General features: G+C 40.4%; 1 protein-coding gene across 1 annotated transcript; it reads left to right on the top strand.

Annotated features, from left to right (window-relative positions):
- Window positions 1-10,336: 10,336 nt before the first annotated feature.
- LOC115016134 (prolyl endopeptidase) lies at window positions 10,337-25,552 on the top strand. The gene is made up of 15 exons (XM_029443806.1): window positions 10,337-10,554; window positions 13,036-13,110; window positions 13,192-13,325; window positions 13,441-13,571; window positions 13,704-13,913; window positions 14,001-14,122; window positions 16,098-16,203; window positions 17,101-17,292; window positions 19,237-19,434; window positions 20,279-20,382; window positions 20,676-20,812; window positions 22,982-23,076; window positions 23,193-23,324; window positions 24,024-24,180; window positions 25,044-25,552. The coding sequence occupies exons 1-15, from the start codon at window positions 10,513-10,515 to the stop codon at window positions 25,336-25,338; spliced, it is 2,130 nt and encodes a 709-aa protein (XP_029299666.1). The 5' UTR covers window positions 10,337-10,512; the 3' UTR covers window positions 25,339-25,552.
- The last annotated feature ends 944 nt before the right edge of the window (window positions 25,553-26,496 follow it).

Here is a 26,496-nt window from a genome sequence, read left to right on the forward strand (position 1 = left end):
CATAGGGCCTAAACTAAAATTTAAAATTAAAACATTTAAAATAACACCCCTAGCCAAAAACGTGAAGCCGCGCTTTTGAGTTAGGTTTGTAACATTGAAGAGCGAAGCTGTGAATGAGTGTTATTTGTGGGGTTGACATTGTTGTGTATTTTATGCTGAGTATTTGTATATTGTCAACTCTTTAGTAGCCTTGGCTATGCCCCATTATAATTTGTTGAACATTGTTAAAAAATGTTTTCCATCTAAGCCCTTATGTCCCCATCAATCTACACAAAGTGATGCACTTGGTAGTGGGACACCAAAGGTTGATCATCCAACAGCAGCAAATAAAGTGCATGTATTTACATTTACATTTAGTAAAAAGCACAAGGTGGTAACATTTCAAGATATACATCATACATTCTTTACTGATTTCCACCCTGAACAAAAGAAAACCCTTATATTTCATTTATCATGTTCGGCCAACCCACATAATGCGTATTAAAGTCCAATGAACCTTTATACACAAATATATTCTATACACATGTGAAATAATTGAATCATTAGCGTAGTACAACAAAGAACTAATGGTCTTTTAGGATGTAGTAAATCTGTCTCCCCATGCTACAAGAAAACAAATAGGGCAATTAGGAGTGTAAAGTAAATAATCCTATTGTTTACCCATCAATAACCACTGATCTCACCAACTAACACTGCCCCATGCCCCTTTAGGCTACACATGTCCCAGCCAATGAGCAACCAGCTCATGAAGTGTGTGTGTGACTGTAACTTTGCCTAATTGACTCCAAGTTTGCTGGTAGAATTTAAGAAAGATGATCAAGATAAATTTAAGATATATATATATATATATTTACAATAAACAAACAAATGAATCTACATGTGTAATTATAGAGTTTGAATGACAGATGTCATACCACTTTGTTATAGACACACACATACTTAAAAACATCAGATACTACAATGGAGTCACTTTCATCTTTTTAATTGTAGTTGCTATTTATTTTTGTAAAACACATGCACATAAAAGTTTAGTACAATCATTTATGACAAAAAAAATAAGAATAATTGTCCAATGCTTAAAGACCAAGCAATGCCATATACAGGACCAACAAAGGTAAATAAGGAAATAAGGTGATAGAAACTTTAGGTTGTGCTGCATTATTGTTGCGTTAACAGGTTTTCTGTAATGTTGTCGGAGCCGGTGCCAGTGTTTTTCTTTCAACAAGAATACAAGTGAAACAATCTAGTCAATAGAAGAATTGTGACAGCTGCTTGGCCATGAGTCAGTAGCTGAGTGCACTGTCCCTCTCTAATGGAAACGTGCCACACCCCGAAAAATATGATACTTAAAGAAATGTCATGTCCACATTACTCACTCTATCTCTCTCAGTTTCTGGGTGCCCCCAATCCCTTATATTCTATTGGTGCTCCACTGCCTTGGTGTTTTTCGAGGCCATGGTAAACAATAAACAGCTGAGCGGCAGATCCTAAGAAAAAAAAAAGAGGATTATTTGGCTGGTAATACATTGTTACTGTGGTAGTGTAGCTGTTGTCCCTAGCAACAACACGTTCACTTGAAGTAGATGACCTATAGGAAGTAGCCATAGAAACATCACTTTTCAGGGGGTTGTTGTTGACTGATCCTGGCCAGCTTAGTTTGGCATCAGATCCCTTTAACCAGAAGGATTATCCCTGCTGGCTGAACCTTAAATATGTAAGATTACATTATTGCATTTCATTACTAACGTGCATGGGCAATTGTTTTCCTGAAAGCATCTTTGTTTTGTGAGGCTTTTTTTTCTTAATGGGTAAAGGTCTTTGGTGGTTGGAAATCCCGTTCCCATCATCAGTGGGTGAGTGGGAAATCCTGAAGTCAGAGTTTGTCTCTGGCATGGTTTTTTTCACAAATCATTTTTCATAATTTTTCTGTGGACTCTGTTGTTCAACCAAAAGAAGGTGTTTTGATCTATCGTTTGTCTGTCAACAGATAAGATACACCTTCAAGTTTAATTTCCAGTTTATACACATCACAGTATGACTTGGCAGACATCTGTCTTTCTTCAAATAATTCTGAACTTGTTCAACCTGCCAACTTGCTTCAGGGGATCCTGTAAATTCATTAGAAGATGCCTTTGTGTGTCAAAGACATTTATTGACAGATTGAAGAACTGCTTCCAAGCTTATGGGAGCAATCATGTTTAAATATGGAGGAGGAAAAATCCTTTGTGGTATCTAAAGGTCAAGGGGTCAACATACATAATCCAGGTACAATTTGAAACACAAAAGCATAATTTTAATCTTGATGTATAATCTTTGTCAATCCATGACGGTGGGCAACTCCGGTGTCTTAACATGTGCTGTCGAATGCTTGTTTTCAGAGGAGGTTAAAAAAAAACCCAGACTTAAATCTTTTCTCCATCTGTCTGAAGATTGGCTTAATGTGGATATTGTTTTATCGTAAATCAGATTCTACCACCTCCTCTCTTCTATTCTTTTTTTGTCATTGTTGAATTCTCCAGAGCTACTCATGACTCCTTGGAAACATGACATTAACAAAAAACGGTTGAAAAAAGTCACATTTTAAAGAGCGGCTGTTAGTGATATGCATTCTTGTGCAGTGTGTGGTTAGTATGCAGCAAAGCTAGAGAGATGATGAAAGAGAAGGAAGGGGTTCAATCTTCAGGGTGGAACATTAACACTTGAAAAATGGCTTCATGTTAAAACTGCAACATGTATTAACATAATAAGCAATTAGATTTTCCAGGCAGATAAGGACATTGATGTAGCTACAACTAATAATAAATGCCAACTGATCACCACAAGATTGACTCTGTGGTAGTGCGATCAAAGGGATGCGAGGTACAGATTAAAGATAACATCTAGTTTCATCCTTAAACAAGGCTTTTATTAGCTGATACAAACATTGGATAACTCTGTTACAGAAACATTGGATCGCAAAATGAGTTTCTGGCATTAGATTTATTCCGAGCATGCACGTGTATCTGTGCATTTCTGCCTTTTTGCAAATTTCATCGACGACTCAAAGTTGCAATCAAAACTGGCACTGCAAAACTATAATACATTTTACTGTAACTGTGCATGACACACACAACTCAGCCACAGCACAATCCTGTATGCACAGTTGAAATCAACACAGATTTAAATGCGGAGTATAGGAACTTCAAAAGTGAAAAGAACTGACACCTTGTCTGCCTTTTGCATGTCTTTTTCTCCTTATAAGGTTTAAATGAAGTGAGAGCTCACACTTTCTCATCATCATCTGTTGCAATCGGCCATAGTTTCTCAGAGGCCGACTGTGACAACCCAAAATAACCATTTAATTTTCACACCTCCTGTGGGTTGCAATGCCATCATCACAAAGGAGGAAGGAAGAAGACGACCCAGCCAGAGGAGTCAACCAACAACATCCTTATCTGCAATCAGTCTGTGCACTGTATAGCTGTGAACCATACGAGGGCTGGTGTATAAGAGACTTTTAATCACTTCTAATTTAATCTCAGAGCAGAATATGTCTGGTATTTTGAAGAAGGATTGAGAATTGTTTTCTATAATCACTGTGTCATGAAATCCGCACAATCATCCTCGTCGTATCTTTTCATAACCCCAAAGAAACAATGTGTCAAACGCATTGATCATGCTGATGTTAATATAAGAACTTGTATCATTATTTGAGCTCAGTGTCGGGTCAGTGTGACAACCACAAACATTTTCGGCTTATTTGTTCTGAGTTTTGACATTCATCTTGTTGTTACTGGCAACTCTTGTTCTGTTTACATGCTGTGGCGCAGTCTCTTCTTCTTTCTCAGAAAGCCTTTAAGCACTTGCCTTTTGTGCAAATAAGTAAAGATATTTGCATAAAATGCATGTGAGATGTATCTAAAAGTTGATGCTGTGATTCTCTCAGTTTAGATATGTGAGTTTTCACACTTGAAGTCGCAGAAGGGAAACATATGGATGGTGCAGCACTGGGCCGGTTGGGGATATTTGCATACTATTTGCAACAGTTACTTTTCTTCTAAAACAAATTTGTATACCAGAGTTCATTGTGCTTTGCATGCTTTTGTTTTTAGAATTTAGCTCTGCATTCAAATGATCAGCATTTTAATAGATTAGATTATGTTGCAATCTCTTGTTCCTCAAAAATGTGTCTTGAGTCACACAGAAAATATATATAAATGTATTACAACGCAATACTACAAACAAACCTGCAGGTACACACATCACATTACGCCCCTGGCTTACTGTAACCAGCCCATTCTCTGATTCATCACATTAAACAGACTGAGGAATGAAAAAAGTTCCACGAAGAGTTTAACATCCTTATACCCAAACGATTTATGTAAATGAATCCATCTGAGAAGTTTAGAGGGTGAGTAACTCTTTAGAGGAACTGCTAAAAACTCATAGACAAGTGAAACGTGACAAGGCCACAATTACACACTGTTTTGTGTTTTAGTCAAATGGTTGGGGACAGCTGGGCTTTGTATTTTATATATATATATATATATGTTTATTTTTAAACATTGTATCAAATGGCAACACTCAACAAGTTCAGGTACCTTTAAAGTAGCTTGGAGTAAATGTACTTAATTGCTTTCCTTCACTACTATGATGATTGCATGTTGTATTTTTTTAATATCTCTATCTATGTATTCCAGTTGACCTCAGTGGGAGGTAAGAACAATGTCTTGCAGTAGATGTTATCTATATCTGCTTCTAGGTACAGCATCATATGTATGTAATGCAGCCAGCGCCAACAGATTTTGATTTATAAGCCTGTGCATGGTGGCTAATTTGTCTTTTATAATGCTTCCATAATCCTTCCATGCCACTCAATTATCAGAGGGTGTTTATCTCAATCCCCTACTTTCTGAACAAATGAGACTCTTATTGCCTAAAACCCTAATTATTTATAACTCTAGCCATCCCCTAAAGCACATACAAATAATATCTAGCAGGCCCAAATGACATGCTCCAACTACAGTTGAGTGAGGGGCTCCAGAGGGTATTGTGAGACTTAAAGATGATGTGATGAGGAGAATAGGGATAAGAAAGGGGTGATGTAAGTTTGTAAGCAAGGTCTGCACGCTTCTGGCTTGTGGTCAACAGGTGGGCCGACGCAGCGCCGCCCCCCCTCCACAATCTCACAGACCACCAGCTAAAGAGAAAGACTTTAGCCAAGATCTGTCTGGCAGACAGAGAAGGGGATTTCAGCACCAAATCCAGCGGATCAATAAAAATGTCTGCTAATTAGGCTTTCCCGAAAAGGAGAGGGGGGGGGGGGGGGGGGGCAGGATGAGAGTGAGACAGTGGAGGAGAATGAAAAGAAAAACATCAGAACAGCTAGTGCTGATTCAGATGTCTAGACAAATTAGGAAAATCCCCAACAGGCACGCCTGCTGTGGAAATCAGGTGAGCCACATTAGGTGACAGCTCACCTCGCTCTTTGCATCAATTCAATGTAGTCTTGCCAGGAATCTCCCCCCTCTTTCCCTCCATCACTCTCTTCCCCATTCAGAAGCAACCTCCCAGGCTACAGTGATCAGTTTCTCTGACCCCAATCCTTCCTCCTCCTCCTCCTCCTCCTCCTCCTCCTCCTCCTCCTCCTCCTCCTTCTCCTCCCACCTTTTCTTTGCCCTCCTCCTTTTCCCTGCCCCTCCTCCTTCCTTCCTCTGGACATCACCACTTTGACCTACATCTCCTCATTTAATCTTCATCTTCTTCTCGTCTTTTGGATAACAATCAACCCCCTAATTGTCTTAATCTCACTGGTCTTTTATTGTTCCCGGGGCGCCATGCGTGCTGCAGAACAAAAACATTAACCACAGATCAATACTTGGCATCAGGCCGCAACTACCGCCACGGTCTTTATCGATTATCACTCATTTAAGGTCGGGCTGCACTGCTTGTGGATTAATTAAAATAAAAGGGGCATGTCAGTTTGAGAAAACATAACAATTCTTTGTGTTGTTTGTCAAAGAAAGATGTGAGTATCATATTTCATTGAGAGGGGCTGATATTATGCTCTTGACATTTATTCAATGTTTATTTTTTTCACAGAGCAGAAGTGAATAAAGAGATGAATAGCATGAAGGTTAATACATTTCACAGTTTGGAAATGTGAAAAGAAATCCACACATTTAGCATCTGTGGATTAAGTCCAACTTGAAAGCAGCAGCACAAGCCAGCAATTGTAAACACCTTCTTCAAATCTCCCCCAAGCCTCTTGTTATGCTCTCTAAATAAAACAAATCTGTACATTGTCAATTTCTAAAATGAGAAGCTTATGGAATAGCACTCTCAGTTATATTACAATACGGCTTTAGGCCCTGAGCCAAAGATATTAGCTTCAGCGCAGCGGTAAACCCGGGATCAAGCTGAGGTTAGGCGGTGATTTGTGTATGATTTTGAAATGACAACCGGGACGATAATCAAAATATTCAGAACAATAACGGATTATCTATTTCAGTGGCTGCACTCTACGCCATCTGTTAAGGAGTGGGGCAGGGGGTGAATAATGTTGTTCACTTGTGTGTGCATGTATGTTTGTGTGTTTACATAGAGGCAAATATATATTTGTATTACTTTTTCTCCATTTGCAATAAGCAGATGTGTGTGTTGTTGGCTCTGCTACAGTAATTCAACATGTTGTAACCACAGAATCCACATATTCATATGAAATCCCTTCTTCCCCTTACGCATCTTCTTCTCAATCCTTGACACATCCGTTTTGTTTCGTTTTTAAACAAAAAGAAACACCTTTGTCATCACCATCCTTTTTTTCCCCTCTTACAACATCAACAACTCTGCCCCTCCCTCCCTCCCTCCCTCCCTCCCTCCCCTCCCTCGCTCCTCTCCTCTGTGCCTCTCTCTCAGTGGGTGAGTCTGGAGCTGCATCGCAGTCAGATGACACTGTCTGACTCTGCTCTGCTGTAATCTGACATGGCTAATCTAATCTCTCTGTCTTCGCAGATTGGCAAACTACCTGGGTCTCTCCAGCCAATTAGGGCCCATTTCTACAGCACGCCATGCAGGCCAAAGCCAGCCCCCGCAGGTGCCCAAACCAGCCTAGTTGGACCGCTGCAGGGCTCAGGCTGTCTGGAGCCCAAAATATCTGCTTCCATAACAGCCCATCTGCCTGTTGCTTGGCCTGGTCCACTTTCATCCCCAATAGCCCTAAAGATTAGGGATCCTCCCCAGAATTTGTGTCATTTAAAGCACGTCTTGCAGTTGTTAGGTAATCACCAAAGCAATGATTCGTGGGCTACTTTGGGACTGTATGTCTCTTTATCAATATGGCTTCAGCGATTCAGAGAAGGGTACAAGGGGACATTTCATAACTTGATTTTTTTTAAAGAATTTGCAGTGTTAGACCACATTTAAACATGCCATATCAATGTAATCCTAATGTATCATAACATGTGTGGCTTTTATCAGTTCTGCAACCATACTGAAATATATTTTTGCACTGTCAGCACTTTACACTCTATAATCTATGACGCACGTATCATGTGACATCTTGTTTTTATGGCTTTTGTTTTTGTAAATAAAGTAGAAATATTGTGATTTAACCATTTGATCTAAAAAATAAACAAAAACATGTCAAATGTATTGTATTGTAGGGCATACACTTTAGTAAGTGTGCTATTATTGTATCTGATTTATGTAATATAATTAGATACATACATAACCATTGAGACAGAGAGGTAAATACACTGAAACAAGGTCAGAGGCCTTCTAACAGCTTATTTTCTCATCAAGCAAGTCTCACTTAATCACCTTAGCTAAATTAGTTTGAAATTAGCCCTCTTTCTAACTCCCTGGCCCACCATCTTTCCCCTCCTGTCCTCCTCCTTTTCTCCCCAGTCGTTTTCACGGCTTTGTGGATTAGACAGATTACACGTCTGAAACTCTGTTTTTCTTCTTTCTCTCTGTTTCAGTTCCTTCTCGAGGGGTGTTAATCCACACACTGCCTCAACATGTTGTTTTATCTTCAAACCTGTTACAGCTGAATTCATAACATCACGACAAGTAGATCCTGTTCAAGTGATGGGTGGCATGGGTTCATGTTCATAATGTGACGCAAAGCTTGATTTACTGGAACAGCAGTGCAACAACAACCGCACAACTCTGCAAATACAGAACCTTTCAACGAGTTTGGGAAGTATTTTCAGTGGTTTGACATTTATGTTTGGCAAAGTGACAGACTCAAATCTGTACAACTTGTTTTGGTGAAATAACCTGGACCTTCAAGTGCAGACATAGTGCCAAGCTTCTTTAGCTTTGTTTACCATTCTTACATGTTAATCAGGTTGAAATGGCAAACATACACTCCCACTGTGTTCACTCCAGCTAAGAAATAATAAGAACGCCTTTTTGTGAAGACTTTGTAGCTGAAATCATTAGTTGCTTAATCAGTCAACTGAAAATAATCAAGTATTTTGATAATCGATAAATCATTTAGGTCACATTACAAGTGAATGTGCCAAATATTTGTAAGCAGCTTCTGAAATGTGATGACTTTTGAGAAGACGTTTTATATTAATGTGTAGCGGAAATAATTCATCATAACCTGTGGTACAACATAAGCAATTCATTTATGTGCCTTTATTATTTGTAATAGTTGTGTAATTAAAAGACGAAGATACAAGTTTTCTTACAACTTCTACAAATATAAATTAAATATCTTTAGGTTTCGGACTGAAGGTTGGAAATGTATAGATGTCATCTTGGTGAGAAAATTGTGATGGGCATTTTATAGACTAAATCAGTGGTTCTCAACCTTTTTTGGGCCAGCGGTCCTATCCATTATCCAGGTCCCTTAACGCCCCCCTCTCAAAAAAGATTTTTGGGGATGTTGTTGTTTTTACCTTCAATTTCCCTAATATGCCATGTACCCAGGGAGCAAACAAATGTCAGAAATGCGACACAATTTACACTCTTAAGCGGAAAACGAGCACCAACAAAGGAACAATTCTGAGGGTACTGCAAAATAGCAAGGATTCCTCTTAACCATCAAGTCCAAGCGATTTCGGTACTTAGACTGCATGTGGAGGACCTGGCTGAATCCCTGTTCAACCAGATATGTTGTGGGAAAGGAAAGAAGAAGCAGCTTGATCTTCTCCCAGAGAGCCGGGTAAAGCTCAGCATATTTGATCCACATGCTGCCCCAGCCAGAGGTGAGGAAAGTAGCCTGGGCCTCATCGTCGCATTGAATGTCGATAAGATGCTCCTGGATTGCGGGCTCGCATTTGTTTACGTCTGCCTGAAAGGGCTGCACCACCCAGATGGGAACATCGAGGTCCAGGAGGTCCTTGAAGCGGATCTCCATGTCCGCCTTAACCATCCTCAGATGGTCAATGTAAATGAGGAGGCGGTCATCAGTAAGTGCCTCAGACACCTGCAATGAGTATAACCAGCAAATGTTTCTTTATGCAGACCATACGATTCAATTTTATTGTTTCCAATTTGTTTCCACATGAGGAAAGGGTAAGCCAGTGAAAATATCACGCTAGAATACTTGATGAGTTAAATAAGAAAATATTATAAAATATTTGTTAATTATGTTCCGAAATTGGAGATTCATTTTCCTGAATAAAAACATTTCATGATTTTTTCACATATTACACCCTGGGCCCATATTTTAGACAAGTCAATATAATAAACATTACAACATAATGTATTCAAAGACATAACATATATTAGCCTAATTGTAATCAGATGTTCAGATGTTTCTGAAATTAAGTATCACCTTGGTCAGCTGTGGGAAATGAGCATACTGCCTCCTGCCCATACAAAAAATTAATAAAAAATTCAAATGAATCATTTAGTCACTAAATGATTAATTGAATTAAAGACAATCAACAGAAAATAGGTTGGGTGCGGCCTAGAAAGCCTGTAGGGTTTAAAAGGCACTGTACTGCCATGTAGCTGTTTTCTGATGAGATTATTGTGATCCCAACAAACTTGGGAAACAGGTAGTTCTTGCATGCAAACACATCTCCTTTATCTTTGTTTCTTTATTATTTTACTGTCAAGTTCAAGGCTCATAGTGGATTTTTTATTGAGGCGTTTTGTTGTGCCTTGTCTGTATTTTATTTTGTTACTTCACGATTCAAACATTTTTTTAACAAATTATATGGATTTTGCGTCTGCAGACATACACTTGCTGTGCTGTATAGTGGCACAAGAAGATGTTTTTTGGTGGGGTTTGTTATAAATTGCTTAAATTATCTAAATTAAAATATTAAATGCGCGCGCGTACGGCTTTGAACTGTGTGGCTTTCCATATTGCCCTGAGTGACACATCATTTCCTGTATAAAGACCAAGCGCACGACGTTTTTACAAACGTGTATGTGTGTGCAAAAAAGGCTTTCACTTTCACTTCATTGATTCAGTGGAGACGCTGCATTCAGAACAATAAAAAGAAATAGGGTGAAAAACAAAAGTAAAGTAGTATCAGAAAGGCGAAAACTTTAGGAATCCCCGCCATGGCGTTTAAGTACCCGGTTGCTCGAAGAGATGAGAGTAAGGTTAGTGTCAAAGTCCTGCTGAGTGTTTTCTCTCTCCGTTTGTCATTCATGTGAAATTCTCTGGTGCAAACTCACAAGCATGAAAAGCGAGACCAGGAAGAGAAAGAGAAGTGGGTGGAGGGTTAGAGAAAGGCAAATGGCGACTGACTGAAGAAACAAAAAACAAAACTTTGATAACAATTTAAAAAGTCATTCAAGGGAAATTTTGTACTGTATTAACTACGTGAAAAAGTAACGTTACGCATTTGTCATGCAGTTGAGGTAAAGCAACAACACCCCGTGAGATAATGTCCCAGTGGAACAATATGTTTATAATGCTAATTGTCTCAGCTTCTGTGTCGCAGTTGGCTTTAGTTAAGGTTTCCTTATGACCCTGGTCCTCATAATGCAGAGTGTTTGCTATAGCCAGGACTTACTGCATCACTACTTCCTACTCCTCACACCAGCCTGTCCCCTTTTAACAAATCCAAGCACTTAATTAACCCCCAAATTCCACATATCTATTTATTTATTCACTTGATAAGTAAAAAATAATGTCTATTTTGGAATGATGTTTCAAAGCCTCCACCAAACTGAAAATATGTTTAGTTTTATTTGAATGTAGGGCTGCAACTAACAATGACATTTATGTTTGATTAATCTTATGATTATTTGTTTGAATGAGTGATTAATCTGTGCTCTATAGTTAATTGCATGTTCTTTAAGATACTGACTTATTAGACATTTCCTGTTTTGTCCGATCAACTCCAAATGCAAAGATGTTCAATTTATTGTCGAAAAAAACCTGGAACAAAGAATTTTAAGGCATTTAAAAATGACACGTAAACAATTATGAACATTGTTGCTTCTGTCAAATAACATATATTTCAGCTCTAATTAAATGGATGAATGATAAATAACATTGTTTGCCTAAAACTGTAAAAGCATCAAAATGAGCCTTCAAAACCCACCAGAAGTCAGGTCTGTGTGGATGAATTGTAGAATGTAAACTCCTTTTTAAGGTGAAAACGACCCGTAAATGAGGACATGACCTCAGTGTCCTAAATGATAACTACTCCTGGGTGTACGTTTTTTATGTTGTCTGAAACTTGCCCCTTTGCCACAGTACAGCATTCTGCAGTGTTTGCATCTGACACACCAGCATCACCATTTTATTGAGTGAGGCATTGCCTGTATTGTTGGTGCATTAGTTGCAGAAACTACACATTTATTTAACCAAACAACGGGAAATAGCAAAGCAATGACAGAATCAAGATAAATGAGGTTCACTATTGTTTACTCGGTAAACCCTTTTTCTGCTTGATAGAAAAATGAAAAGGTTTCTTTTTCATGACACATTTTAAAGACAACAATCGCTTATGTTCAGTTAATAAATACACCATCCTGACACACGTCACAGGTAAATACCATATACACTGGTTACTTATTGTAAATTATTTAGATACTTGCAGAGTATGAAAAAAATGAATAACGAATGTGATATTTGTAAATTCTGCAATCTCAGAAAAGAGGAAGAGGAGCAAAAATGTTTGAGAGTTTGACTATCAGTATGGACACAACATGGAGGAAAACATAGGTTGGGAATTAATGCTGTTGTCACCCTGCAAAGCCTTTTGATACACTTTGTACATGAGTCATAATACCAATAATATAATAGAAAATAACTTGACTCGTCTCCCCAAAGGTTACACAAAGGTGGCTGTATTTCTCAAGGACGTAGGAGTGTTGCGCAGTACGTCGAAGTTGACGACGTTGAAGATGCTCCCACTAAAACACCAGTGTTGCATCACCTCTTGTTAGACTGAAAGGCTGCATTATACACACACACACACACACACACACACACACACACACACACACACACACACACACACACACACACACACACACACACAGGTTTATTCCCATCCAGACCGCAGTGGTTGTTTCTAATAGTGTGTGAGCAATTGTTTTTCTGTTAGATGCTTCCAGCTGAACTAAAAACTCTGAGATGGTACCTGTGACACACACACACTTACACACAGGCTGTAAGCGCTGCTCGTTGTTTTCCTACCACAGTTGTGCATCCTCCTCGGCGTCAACGGCATCCTCTCTTCTCTGGCTCTCCTTTTTGTGTAATTGTGGGTAATTGCGGGCCAAGAGAAAGTGAAATTCTCAGAAATGATAATGCAATACTTCTCAGGAAATTGGGTTCAGCTTAAAATTGCTAGAAAATTATTTCCCATCGCAATTATTTGAAACCTAAGCAGAACATTGACCAAGAATCTTCCAACTTGTGCATCAAAGTCGCCTAAAGCAACACCGCTCATTCCTGTGCTGACATGCAGCACGCTGACGAGCCAAATACAGTTGACACATGGATGATCTTCAGTTCCACAGAAAAACTGTTTTTGGAGGGAAGTTTTAACCGGGGCTTTGAAAATCAAGTTTTGATGCCAAAGATTGAAAACAGCTTTTTGTATATTCTTTTTTAACGTGTAGGTTGATGACTACCATGGAACTAAGATCTGTGATCCCTACACGTGGCTGGAAGACTCTGATAGTGCGGAAGCCATGGTATGTATTGCCGAAAGCTGAAGCAGTGTCATTACCCAAAACAATGAAAAACCCCATCTCGCTCACCTTTTTGCATCTCAGGCTTTCGTTGAGGAGCAGAACAATCTGACCATGCCGTACCTGGAGCAGTGTGCTGTCCGGGCTCAGTTCCACCAGCGTCTCACTGAGCTTTATGACTATCCCAAATACAGCTGCCCTTACAAAAGAGGGAAGAGGTACTGCACTGACTGAAAAAGACTTCTCCGAGCGACTGACTTGAACTGCAGTTCTAAAGAAAGAAAGAAAAGAAATGATGCTTGTTGTGACTTTATTTCCCGGTTTTATTTCCAGGTATTTCTACTTTCACAACAAAGGTCTCCAGAACCAGGATGTGTTGCATGTGCAGGACTCTCTGGATGGAGCTGCCACTGTCTTCTTTGATCCAAACAAACTCTCTGAAGATGGCACTGTGGCACTGAAGCGTGGGTTATGAGCACATATTCTGCACGTTATTGTGCACAAACACACATATAGCGGGTCAAGTAGAGACGTGAAGAAAAAGGTGTGCATGTGCTGAATTCCTCCTCCTTTTCTTTGTCACTCTTTCCATCCAGTGGGCCGTCTGTCAGAGGAGTGTGAATATTTTGCATATGGTCTGAGCAGCAGTGGCTCAGACTGGATAACAGTGAGTTTCATGAAGGCTGATGACCTCACCCTCCTGCCTGATGTACTGGAGAGGGTTAAATTCAGCTGCCTGGCCTGGACTCACGATGCCAAGGGCGTCTTTTACAACTGCTACCCGCCCCAGGAAGGCAAAACCGATGGTTAGGAAGAGTCACCGTACACACAAACGCATGCTCCATCCAAGAATGTGTTTATCTATTTGTTTTGTTTTTTTTTTAAACTAAAAGGCACAGAGACGACATGCAACATCAATCAGAAGCTCTTCTACCACGTCATCGGCACCAAACAGTCAGACGACATTCTGGTAGCGGAGTTCCCCGAACATCCTAAGTGGCACAGTTCAGTAACCGTAAGTTACAGTTATCTTGATTCCATTATTGTAATCACGCAGTCGGGGCAGTGGTGGAAAAAGTGTTCAGATCCTTAACTTAAGTAAAAGTGCTAACACCACACTGATAATACTCCCCTACAAGTTAAAGTCCTGAATTCAAATCAAAATAACTTTATTTATCCTTTTAGACCAGGGGTCGGGAACCTTTTTGGCTGGTAGAGCCATAAAAGCCAAATATTTGTTTATGTATTTCCTTGAGAGCCATATATTTAATCAATTTGAACGCAACTTTATGCGTGCATTTTTTTAAGAATAACACGTCTCCGAGTACTAATAGCGGTATCAGTGTTGCATTGAACAGGTGCTCTTTTATTAAATAAACTAAACGCTTACGTTATTTATCTCATATTTCAGTGTTTACTGCACGGGTGTCAAACTCAAGGCAATTATGACCTATTTAACCTCTTATGTCTGTTGGTGTTGGTGTTGTTTTTGTTGTTGTCCTGCATTTCAGCGCCTTGAGATTGCTTTTAGCTTTGAAAGGCGCTTTACAAATACAATTTATTATTATTATTATTATTATTATTATTATATCCGGCCCGCGAGAAAATATCATATGTCTGTCATACCTGGCCCGCCGGTTTTGGTAATTGCATCAATGCATGGCACAACCACGGGAAAAGACATTTGAGGAAGTATCTAAATGTGTGAATGAAATGAAAGTTTGTGGAAAGCAAAGGGAAACACACCACAGATCTCTGGGACGATGTGAGCTGGACTGTTTGTGCAACATAACGAAGCATCTCACTGTTAAACCTGCAGCTTCAGGGCCGTGTGATCACGGACATGTATCATGACGAGCTGCCTGTGAGAGACTCAGATGCAGAAGGAAACTTTGTGTTTCCAAACACTGACAAACATCTCCACCGCTGTGTTCCCGACAGCATTCTGCTGATCAACTGAGAGCATTTGCCGACAGATATTTTAATTGAACTGCTCAGCAATCCGTCTGCAGTTGACTTAAATATGTTCCATATCTTTTTGCACTTTATGTGTACCCTGTTCAATAAATGTGGACCGTGTTTGGCCCTCGACGTAGTCCCAGTTTTTAATGTTGGCCCTCTCTGTGAATGAGTTTGAGCCCCCCGGTCTACTGCTTGCTTTGCGCAGTTTCTCCTCAGCTGTTTCGCGAAGGGCAGGGCTCCGCCCCCTACACACACACACACACACACACACACACACACACACACACACACACACACTTGTGTAAGTGTGTGCGCTGTGCAGTCAGAGACAGAGCGGAGGAGAGGGGAGAACTAAAAACAAATCCTCTGCTAAATGTTTTACTTTAAAATGACACAGTATAATTGTTTATTACTTGTTAATCATGTTAAAAAATGTCAGCTCAGAATTGTCTGCGAGCCATATCGCGTCATCAAAAGAGCCATATATGGCTAGCGAGCCATAGGTTCCCGACCCCTGTTTTAGACACTGAGACAACATACAAGTGCAGCTTCACTCAGGCATTAATGAGTCTGATGGAAGCACTTCCTGCTTTGTGCCACCGGAACTGAAACAATTACAGCAGCGAAACAATTAGTGATGTTCTCTCTAATGCAAATACAACAACGGATCTGATTCTGTGCTAATGTCACGCCTGCTGCTGCCAATAAAGCTTCATACATGTGAACTATACATGTAAAATCAAAGTAGCTCGTTACTATACCTGACAAATAAATGTAGTTTTGTAAAATTGGAAATACTAAGTACTCAAGTAAATGTAATTAGTTACTTTTCACCACTAAATCCACCAAAGTTAGAGCTTCATTTGAGGTGAGTTTGAAGTTCTATCAACAGAAGCTCGTCTTAGAAGATCTGGTATCACTTCTGCAACGCTTCCACCAATACGGGTTAAGAATGTTCAAACTTGTTATAGCAAAGACAATGACATCATCACATGCCTGTCTCTGTCTCTACTCCTTCCTCTCTGCAGATATCAGATGAGGGCAGATATGCTGTTTTGTCCATCACTGAAGGCTGTGAACCTGTGAACCAGCTGTGGTACTGTGACCTTCAGCAGCTCCCCGATGGCATCACAGGTCTGTATACACATGTTTTCTCAAGAAGTAGGGTCACAGGTGCAGAAGGAATCCGTAGGTTTGTGAAGGACCTTTAATTGATGGTAAATTGATGCAAGACGAGCTGTAAACTAGGTTTTTAAAGTCGACTAGCGTTGATCCTCAAAGTGATGAAAGTGGTGGTTTACAGCATCTCTATGTGTGCACGATTTTCTTTGGTTTTATTTAGTTTATGAAATGTCCAAAACGTAATTAAAAAGAAAAAGCCCGTCCTTACTTCCCAGACAAGGTGATGTTCTACCATGTGTTAAATATATGATATATGATAAATAAAGCAAATCCACTTTGTTGAGCAGCGTGAACCAGATAATGCTGCTCTGTCCGTTGACTAATTCATCGAGCTGCAGCGCTAGAACTCTGGTTGTTTTAACTGCAATAGCTGCACCAGAGCTCAAGCAATGACACCAAATGACCGGTCAGGTTCGGGTGTTGTCACTTTCATATTGTTTACCTACGAAGTAGTAGTAGTAGTATCAGCATGTCCTGTCCTGCATATGCACGTTTGTTGAAAACCAATCCAGCAGATTGTCAAGCTGCAATAGACATCGCTACAGCTTCACAGCACAACATAACCGTGCTGTATAAGCAGAAGAGGCGTTGATGCAGGTGACTCAGCAGTTACTTTACCAGTTGTTGAGATTTCAAAATGTACTATGTATTTAAAAACACAGCAATTTTGACACTTTCTTGTGTAAGCCTACTGAGAAAATGTGTTATTGGTCTTTCCAAGCAGCATCCATAATTCAGGGGGACATGTGTCTTTGTTAGAGATGTAGTTAATTGCAATTCCCAATGGTCTATGATTTAGAGATGAAAATCTCACAATGCATCTGTTATTTTACTCATCTTGTCCTCCAGGCCTGCTGCCATGGGTCAAACTCGTGGACAACTTTGATGCTCAGTACTCGTATGTCACCAATGAGGGAACTGTGTTCACGTTCCGCTCCAACTTGGACGCTCCTCGGTACTGTCTCCTCAACATTGACATCCAGAAACCAGACAGGCAGCACTGGACTACCCTCCTTCCACAGCACGACAAGGACGTCCTGGGTGAGAATGAGTGGACATTTCAAAAGAATATACTGTATAAGACAAAAAAAGCTATGATACATTTTCAGTGGATTACGTCCTAAAGTTCATAAAGTTCCTCTGTTGGCATGACAGCTGTGGGTTTGGGTTTGAGTGTGGGAAAAGTCCGCCACGCTGTAGAAATGCGTAAATGGCTTGTATGGGGAGTCGTAGTTCCACTATTCAGCTCTTAAAATCTTGCTCAATACTTCTTCACAGACTATGTGCCCTAGTGTTTCAGCGACAGTCCAACCACAACAACTGGGAAGTTCTGTGTTTGAGGTCGAAGACCTTCGTCAAAGGGAACTCTGTTCAAAAAGTGAAACTTGGCCCATAAGCGTTTTTTCTTAACTTCTTTTTTATGAGTCATTTCGATGATGGTAACTGTACCTAGAGATCACTGAAACAAAACAGTGAATGTCTGCGTTTCCCCTGAAATATCTGCAAAACACATTCACACGCCAGTAGATATTTTGGAACGGAAATAAACCTGCAGAATGTGTTTTGGGAAAATGATTTGAATGACACTTTATTTTAAGTCCCCCTGTTTAGCATTTATAAGCATTTAATAAAGGTTTTATAGCGCACTACAATGTAGTTGCCGACAGGTGTTTTATGTATTCCTACACAACTATAACTCCTGCCGTGGGCTGATGAATAAACAGATAATGAACGACAATATAGTAAAAACCCTGCCGCTACATTAATTGACATTTTATTGATATCGCAATATCAAAATCGCACGAAGCAAATACTTTTTAAATGGAAAAATATGTGCGTATGAGCGTATCCTACAGACTAATCCCATGATGATCATTTTATATCATTAAATAAAACTGCTAATACTGCTTAAAAATGCTAAATAGCGGGACTTAAAGTAAAGTCTTTCTGGATGATTGTGATATCAATAGTACGGCTTTATTCCTGCTAATTAACCTTTTGTGTTCTCCAACTTTACTTTTTGACCAAGTTTTAAAATGAATAGTGTTTTTAATTATATTATATTCATATACAAATCAATATGAACTATTAATATTTTTAAAACTTGTTTGCTAACTTGATGATGTTTGTACAGTATGCTTGTCCCATGTGTGAACAGCAGCACTAATACACGTGTTGCAGTCGGCAGTAAGCAGTTACATCTGATGATATGTTATTCCATGGCGTCTAAAGGAGCTCTTACTGTTGCACCAACTTCTATATTAATCCAACCTTTATGCAGCTGCTACATTTTCTGAACTGTCTTTGGCCCTTTTCTAAACTGGTAAGGTGCTCCGATAATAACCTTGTAACAGATCCAGTATCAGTTCACTAATATGTTTAATATAATTTCGCCACATCATTTAAACTCCAAGCTGACCCTCATAGAGGCGGTGGTGCCTGTGGGCCTCAGCCTGTTGAATATAATGTAACTGACACAAAGCATGAAGTCATTGATCCATCAGTTTGCTCTGTGTTGTCTTGATGCCATATATGGAGTCATAGTTACTGTGTGAAATAAACAAGTGACCAAGAGAAGCCTCTGTAGCGCCACTGACATCTGCTGAGCAGTATCCTGCACTTACAGGGATGACACTTATTATATATTAGACTGCCCCCTGCTGGCTGTGGATGACATTTCATCATGTGACAGTGAATGCACAGTCCATACATATAAAGTCTTTGCTCTACATGTGCAGTTTAACTGAACTCGTCAATAAGGTCTTGTTTAATGCATAGACATTATTTTTGGCTTCATCCCAGGATCATGCGATGACTCCTTATTACCATGATAAATAGCAGAGAGGAAGTTGACGTTGGTCGAGACGTAGATAGAAACACAACAACAGAATACCGTTTCCCTCGAACACAGTGTTTTCAATAACGCTTAACTACACATGTTGTCATGGTCACTTTCTAACACTTCCTTTTTATATCCTTCTGCAGACTTTGTCTCCTGTGTGAACCAGCACCACCTGCTGGTCAACTACCTCCACGATGTGAAGAATATCCTGCAGGTGTTCGAGCTGTCGACAGGCCAGCTGGTCAGGGACCTGCCACTGGACGTTGGCACAGTTGCCGGAGTGAGCTGCAGGAAGAAACACTCTGAATTCTTCTACAAGTTCTCCTCCTTCACTACACCAGGTAACTCTGTCATTTCATTAATGATGTTTTCACTGTGTCATATTAGTCAAATTAGTGCTATAAAATCTGTACGTACAAGTGTTACATTATTAAACAGTATTGAAAAACTATTTATATCAATGCATACACGAGTCTTTAAAGTACATTCAAATAATTAGGGTTGCGAGTAACATTTATTTATTAATAGGCTGCGTATGCTTTAGATTTATTTCTCTAAAATGTCAGAACATAGTGAAAAATGCCTATGGTGTCAAATTCATTGTTTGTCCATCCAACAGTAAAAATTAAGTCCCTGATTGATCGGCTGCAGATCATTATCGATAAAGCTTTTCAGTCAAAACAATACGTAATCGGGAGATTTCAAAATTCAGCCCATTTTACTTACTAATATTTTAGAAGCTAGACACATTTAAAACAATTGTATCTTAACTTTCTGTCAATCAACTAATTGTTTCTGCTCTAAAAAATGATCTATATAGTAAACAACATATTTTGCAGCAAGTGCTGTGTCGCTACTTTAAAGGCAACTTCTACTACTTCCAATACTTTCGAATAATACATCAAATGTGGTAAAACAAATACAATAAACGCAAATACTCAAAAAGTAAAGACCGAATACTGAAAAATATATTCCATCAGAAAAACATACAACAGACACACACATGTTGAAATAGGGCCGGTGATTTTAACCCCCCCAACTATTACTGCAACTGCAGGTTATGCAATTTAGAATGTAACTAGTATTTCATCGTCAATTCTTCTCACTAAGTATGAAAAATCAGTTCTTAAAATATCCCCATGCAGTAAGTTAAACACACAGCAACCTTTGTTCTGTGGTGCCCAGGTATCATTTTCCACTGTGATTTGAGCGAGTCCAACCCGGAGCCCAGAGTGTTCAGGGAGGTGGAGGTGAAAGGCATCAAGCAAGAGGACTACGAGACCAGCCAGGTAACGTCCTTCATTTATGTGGACCATATGTCTCCATGCTCAAACTTCGTCTTTACTTTTTCTTAGTATCGTCATTTTCAAATTGTTCCTGTTGTTTTTCTTGAATCTACTGACTGTATGTATATTCATATCATGACTCAGATTTCCCAGAATCTTGTTCACTATGGTTGAGGAAGTGGTCAATGGTGTTTTTACACAGCTCATCTTAGACTTATCAAAAACAAAAACATAGCCGTGTTATGACATTTAACAATATTGACATGAGATTTTTGACTTATTTGATGTATCTTCAGGTATTTTATCCCAGTAAGGATGGAACCAAGATCCCCATGTTCTTAGTTCACGCCAAGGGCCTAAAGAAGGATGGGAATCATCCTGTCTTCCTTTATGGCTATGGAGGCTTTGAGGCTTCCATACAACCGTACTACAAGTAAGTACAACTGTGTGTGTGTGTGCGTGTGCGTGTGCGTGTGTGTGTGTGTGTGGACAGAGTAAAAGATATACAAATGTTCTACAAAACAGAGCTGCTAATTCCTAAGGCCAATTCCTTTATTTTTGCTGTACACTGAAAACAATTGAGTTTGACGCCAAAAGATGAATATGAGGAAAAAAAGATCAGTCTTTCAGCTTCTATTTCCAGGTATTTACATCTAGATCTGATAAATAACTTAGAAGATAGAACCTTTTATTTGAACCATCCCATTTTTCAAGTGAGCAAAAGTATAGGAACATGTGACTGACAGGTGTTTCTTGTTGCCCAGGTGTGTCCTGTGCATTGATAATTCAAACAATAAATAGTACTGAAGGTCTACTCTCAGTTTCAGCTTTGGGTTTTGCCTGTGCAGACTGCATTTATAGCTTTAAAGGTGTAACCAACATGAAGACCAGAGAGCTGTCTATGGGAGAAAAGCAAGCAATTTTGAAACTGAGAGAAGATGGAAAATCAAACATTGGCCATAGCCAGTACAACCATTTGGAATGTCTTGAAGAAGAAAGAAACCACTGGTGTACTGAGCAACAGACGTCGAACTGGTAGACCAAGGAAAACATCAGCAGTTGATGACAAAAATATTGTGAGAACTGTACAGAAAAACTCTAAAACAACTGTCAGTGATATCACCAACAACCTTCAGAGGGCAGGAGTGAAGGTTTCACAATCCACCGTTCGCAGAAGATATTGGGAACCAAAGTACAGAGGCTACACCAGAAGATGCAAACCACTTATTAGCAATAAGAACAGGAAGACCAGATTAGAATTTGCCAAAAAGTACAGAGACGAGGCTCAAAAGTTCTAAGACAAAGCGCCTCCACTTCACCATCGGACTCTCTGACTCCGCCCTGAGCTGGTTCCAGTCCTACCTCTCTGGAAGAACAGAGTATGTATCCTTGGGAGGTGCAAGTTCGCAGATACACCCAGTAACCTGTGGTGTCCCTCAAGGGTCGGTTCTCGGCCCCACTCTGTTCACCCTCTACACTCTGCCCCTTGGCCGTGTCATCAGCCAGCATGGAATACCATTCCATTGCTACGCTGATGACACACAGCTATATATAAAAACCTATAAAGACCCCATGCCACATGCAGCCCCACTGTCGACATCTTCATCATCATCAACATCATTGAACACCTGCCTTGAGGAGATAAAGGCTTGGATGAAAGAACATTTCCTTTAACTAAATAGCTCAAAAACAGAGGCTATTTTAGTTGGCACACCACACCTTCCCCCATAACCCACATCACATTTTCTGGCCAAGACGTCCCCCTATCACCATCAGTCACCAACCTAGGTGTAAGATTTGACCCTCATCTGACCTTTGACACCCACATCAAACATCTGTGCAAGACCTCCTTCTACCACCTCAGGAACATTGCAAAACTCCGCCCCACACTCTCCCTGTCAGATGCTGAACAACTCGACTACTGCAACGCTCTCATCATCTGGATTCCAAGCAGGAGCCTTCAAAAGCTCCAATATATCCAAAACAGCGCCACTAGGATCCTGATGAGGGATGTTTTGCTCCACCCCCCCAGGAAATAGCTTTTAGCTTTGAAAGACGCTTTACAAATACAATTTATTATTATTATTATTATTATTATTAAAGTTTTATGGACTGATGAGACAAATATGAACCTTTGGGACGTACAACGTGTGGAGAAAGAAGGGATCTGCTCATGATCTTTTTTTCTCATATTCATCTTTGTTTTCAGTGTACAGCAAAAATAAAGGAATCGGCCTCGCTGTTCCAATAGTCTTGGAGGGCACTGTATAAGATTGCGGAGGGGGACTTCTGATTGGAAAGCACATGAGAGGGAGTTGATTGCTGGCTGTTGCCACACTTGCAAACATACCAGCTATTGTGAGATACTTCAAATCAGGGGTACAAATATATAAGGGTCTACTTTGTGTCTGTTTTTTCTGTAAATGACAGGGTGTTGGTACAAATATCAGGGGTACTTAAGAAGCACTGCATGTATGCTCAATACCTAACATACCTAACTAGATGTAATACCCATTTATGTTTAGACTTTCCACATCATTTAATTCAACTCTTTAAATATTGTTTGTACTTCCGTGGCTTTGTTTCCTCTGTGTGTGATCAGCGTTGCTTACCTGCTGTACGTGAGACACCTGGGGGGGATCCTGGCAGTGGCCAACATCAGAGGGGGCGGAGAGTACGGCCTCACCTGGTACAAAGGTACAGACGTCCAAGGAATGCACCCAGAAAGATATTACTGCTAACAAATGTGTCTGAGAGTATAAATTAGAAAACATTACACGTGAGTTGATATATATTTTACACAACTTCTGCAGGTGGCACATTGGGGAACAAGCAGAATTGCTTTGATGACTTCCAGTGTGCAGCAGAGTATCTGGTCCAGGAGAAGTACACCACAGCCAGCCGCATTGCTATCAACGGAGCCTCTAATGGAGGACTGCTAGTGGGTGAGTGCAGGATCAACTGTGTGCGTTATGTGTTTAGTGCAACAACCAGAGATGGAGAACAAGAACAAGCAAAAGGGTTTTAAAGGTACACCATGGAAACTATTATGCAACAGCATTATATGAGAGAGAGAGAGAGAGAGAGAGAGAGAGAGAGAGAGAGAAGAATGAAGTCAGCAGTAACGTTACAGCTGTGAGTGCAGCAGTGCGGTGTGTGCACAGTTTATTTGTCGGTAAATAAAGACCCAAGCCAAATTCCTGCCGTGCCTTATTTGCAACCTGCTGATAAAAGTGAAGGGTTAGCTCTGAAGATAGCGGCAACGACGGCTCAGGCTCACTTTTTTGCTAAGATCACTGGTCCTTTGCTTGTCTTCGCTAAATTGATCATAATGCTTTATATTCTTTATATTACATCTTGGCCATAATTGCTAATGTCAAATTCATCTAACAGTAGTTAACTGCTCAGCTTCAATTAATTGTTGCTATTAAACAGCACATTAAACAGAGCTTAGTCACATCATTTACCAAAGGCTGGCTGCCATATGGCATCGCACAAACCAAACGAATGCCTTCTTCCCCGGTGTGTAAGTGGCCAGTGAGGAGTGATTGTGTCCTACAATGTGAAGTAAAGGGGACGTTTGTGTCTGAGCGCTTGTATATTTGAAAGCAAATGGAATCTTTAACACACATTTTAATACACAGCGGCGTGCGTGAACCAGCGTCCAGACCTGTTTGGCTGTGCCGTGGCAGAGGTGGGGGTGATGGATATGCTGAAGTTCCACAAATTCACCATCGGCCACGCCTGGACCACGGACTACGGCTGTTCTGACGACGCAGAGCAGTTCAAGTGGCTAATCAAGTAGGAAACACACACACACACAATTAGTCACTAACATAACATATAGTTACTGTACGCTCACATCATCAATCAGCCCCTTCCACGCTACACACACACTAAATGTATATTCTAATATTTTAATTGGAACAGAATATAAACAACAAAATAAGCAATAAAAAGCAACAAAGAAAACAAACGACATTATAATAATATCCAAGTGTGTGACGTTTAATGATTCTAGTAGTTTATCTGCTTCCTGTCATTAGAGATTAGTTTTAAACAGCTAACTATAAAGCTGTCTGTCTGTCTGTCCCTGTGTGGGTTTGTCCTTCGCATCTCTCAAGAACCGTTCATCCGATCTACTTCACACTCGGTGGGAGTATTGCCGGGGACCCAGGGGAGTGCAGTGTCGAAATTAGTGCAATTTGGACAAGCGTCACGTTCAATAACAATAATAAACGAGCGAACAGCGCTCAGGGGGCCTTCAGGGCTCAGTGGACTGAGAGGAGCATGTCCTCTTTACAGGCCGCGGCTCATTGACTGTCGTAGTCAAATCCTAAAAATGTCATAACAAAGTTCTTATAGCATATCATTAAAAAGTTGATGGCAGCATAAATTAGCATGGCAAACGGTTTGTTTGTGGACATTTGTTTCATGTCACTCAAGGTCCCCTTACATCACTTAAAGTCAGTAATAAAACATTCAATAAACAACATGCACCATCAACAATACATCGTAACCCCCAAAGTCCAGCGGCGCATCTCTATTCGGAGCAGTCGTCGTGTGTTGTCCTTTGTTTTAACTCAGTTGTTAAGTGTTTTCTTGGATCACTCCCATATTCTCTGTATTTTCCTTCCGCCGGGTGTTTCCCACCTTCTCTCCAGGTATTCTCCTCTCCACAATCTGCCTCCGTCCCCTTACTCTGGCCCACCCTACCCTGCCGTCCTGCTTCTGACGGCAGACCACGATGATCGAGTGGTGCCTCTCCACACCCTCAAGTACTGTGCTGCCTTACAGCACGGAGTGGGCAGCAGCCCCATGCAGCGTCAGCCTCTCATGGTCAGGGTGGATACCCGCAGTGGGCACGGTGCAGGGAAACCCACCGCCAAGGCCATCCTGGAGGACACGCACATCTTTTCCTTCATCGCAGAGACTCTTGGGCTCAGCTGGAAGGATTAAAGAGATAATGATATACATAATAACAGATAAATGGTTTATTCTTTAGATTGGTAAGAAAGCATACTGTAACTATTTAGTGAAATACAGAAGAATGTACTAGTACAACTAAAGGGAACAGTTAGAGAATAATAATCAACTTCTACAGTGACATAAAGATCTGATAGACTAACCATATACTTTAATTTCAACTTTGAATTAAAACATTTGAACAAAATCTTCATCTACTATGATTTCTGTCTTGTATTCCTGTGTAATAATGTGTCTAATGTCTCTAAATCTAAATAGATCTGAATTGTTCAGCATTATTGGTGAAATATTATTATGTTATTGAGTAAAATTAGCAAAAGGATAACGCCGCTCTCATTGAACCTGTAACTTTCTTTTCAATTTCAATTTGATGATGCACATTTCTGTAGGGTGCAGTTTTCATATATTTCACCAGGTGGCGGTGTTGGACTACAAAGAAAGAATCCTGCATGCCCGACCCTGTGCTAACACCTCAAGGTCAAAGGCTGGGTGTCAGTTTAGTGTCATCCTGCTCGGCTGCTTCATTTAGGTGGATTGTGAGGGGGGGGGGGAGAAAACACAAACAGCAGGAAGCTGCTAAATCCTCTATTTTGTCTTTCTACTGGTTTATCTGCCGGGGGGGGTCAATGTCAGATAGAGACAAGTAGGATGCAGAAGTAGAACTCAGAATACAGACTTATATAAGGGTGTGGACTTGGGCAGTTGTGAAGGAAGATGCAAGTGGAGAGAGTCAGAGGAGAGAAAGATCTATAAAGTTTGTGGAGAGAGGGGGAGTGATGATGGACGGCAGATATGTGTCGAGACAGCGAGAGGCAACATGCAGACAAGCGAAGAGAGACTGAAAGTGCACTTATGGAGAGTCTCAGGAGGCGCCCAGACAGACGGGTGTTTAAACTGTCAAAAGAAAAAAAGAGAGAGATAGAAACTCTCCGCCAGCCAACCGCGGAGAGTGAGAGAAGTTGTCCGTTCGGTCACTCAGAGTTTAATCTCTGCTCAGTGGGAAGTTCTGATTTCGTCAGACAGAACGCCGGGCCTTATCTAAGTACCCTCTCAGTGGATAGATAGGATGGGAAAAGGCAGAGAAGGCTGCTGCAGGAGGATTTGCAGACAACGACTCTCAGCCACAGGGGC

The sequence above is a fragment of the Cottoperca gobio genome, chromosome 11, assembly GCF_900634415.1.
Source record: "Cottoperca gobio chromosome 11, fCotGob3.1, whole genome shotgun sequence".
Lineage (NCBI taxonomy): Eukaryota > Metazoa > Chordata > Actinopteri > Perciformes > Bovichtidae > Cottoperca > Cottoperca gobio.

Bases quoted from the DNA above. Each gene is read 5' to 3' on its own strand.
- LOC115016134 (XM_029443806.1), top strand. From the start codon at position 10,513: ATGGCGTTTAAGTACCCGGTTGCTCGAAGAGATGAGAGTAAG. The intron at 16,204-17,100 runs GTCTGTATACAC...CTTGTCCTCCAG, and splicing joins GCTCCCCGATGGCATCACAG to GCCTGCTGCCATGGGTCAAA. The intron at 23,077-23,192 runs GTACAGACGTCC...CAACTTCTGCAG, and splicing joins CGGCCTCACCTGGTACAAAG to GTGGCACATTGGGGAACAAG.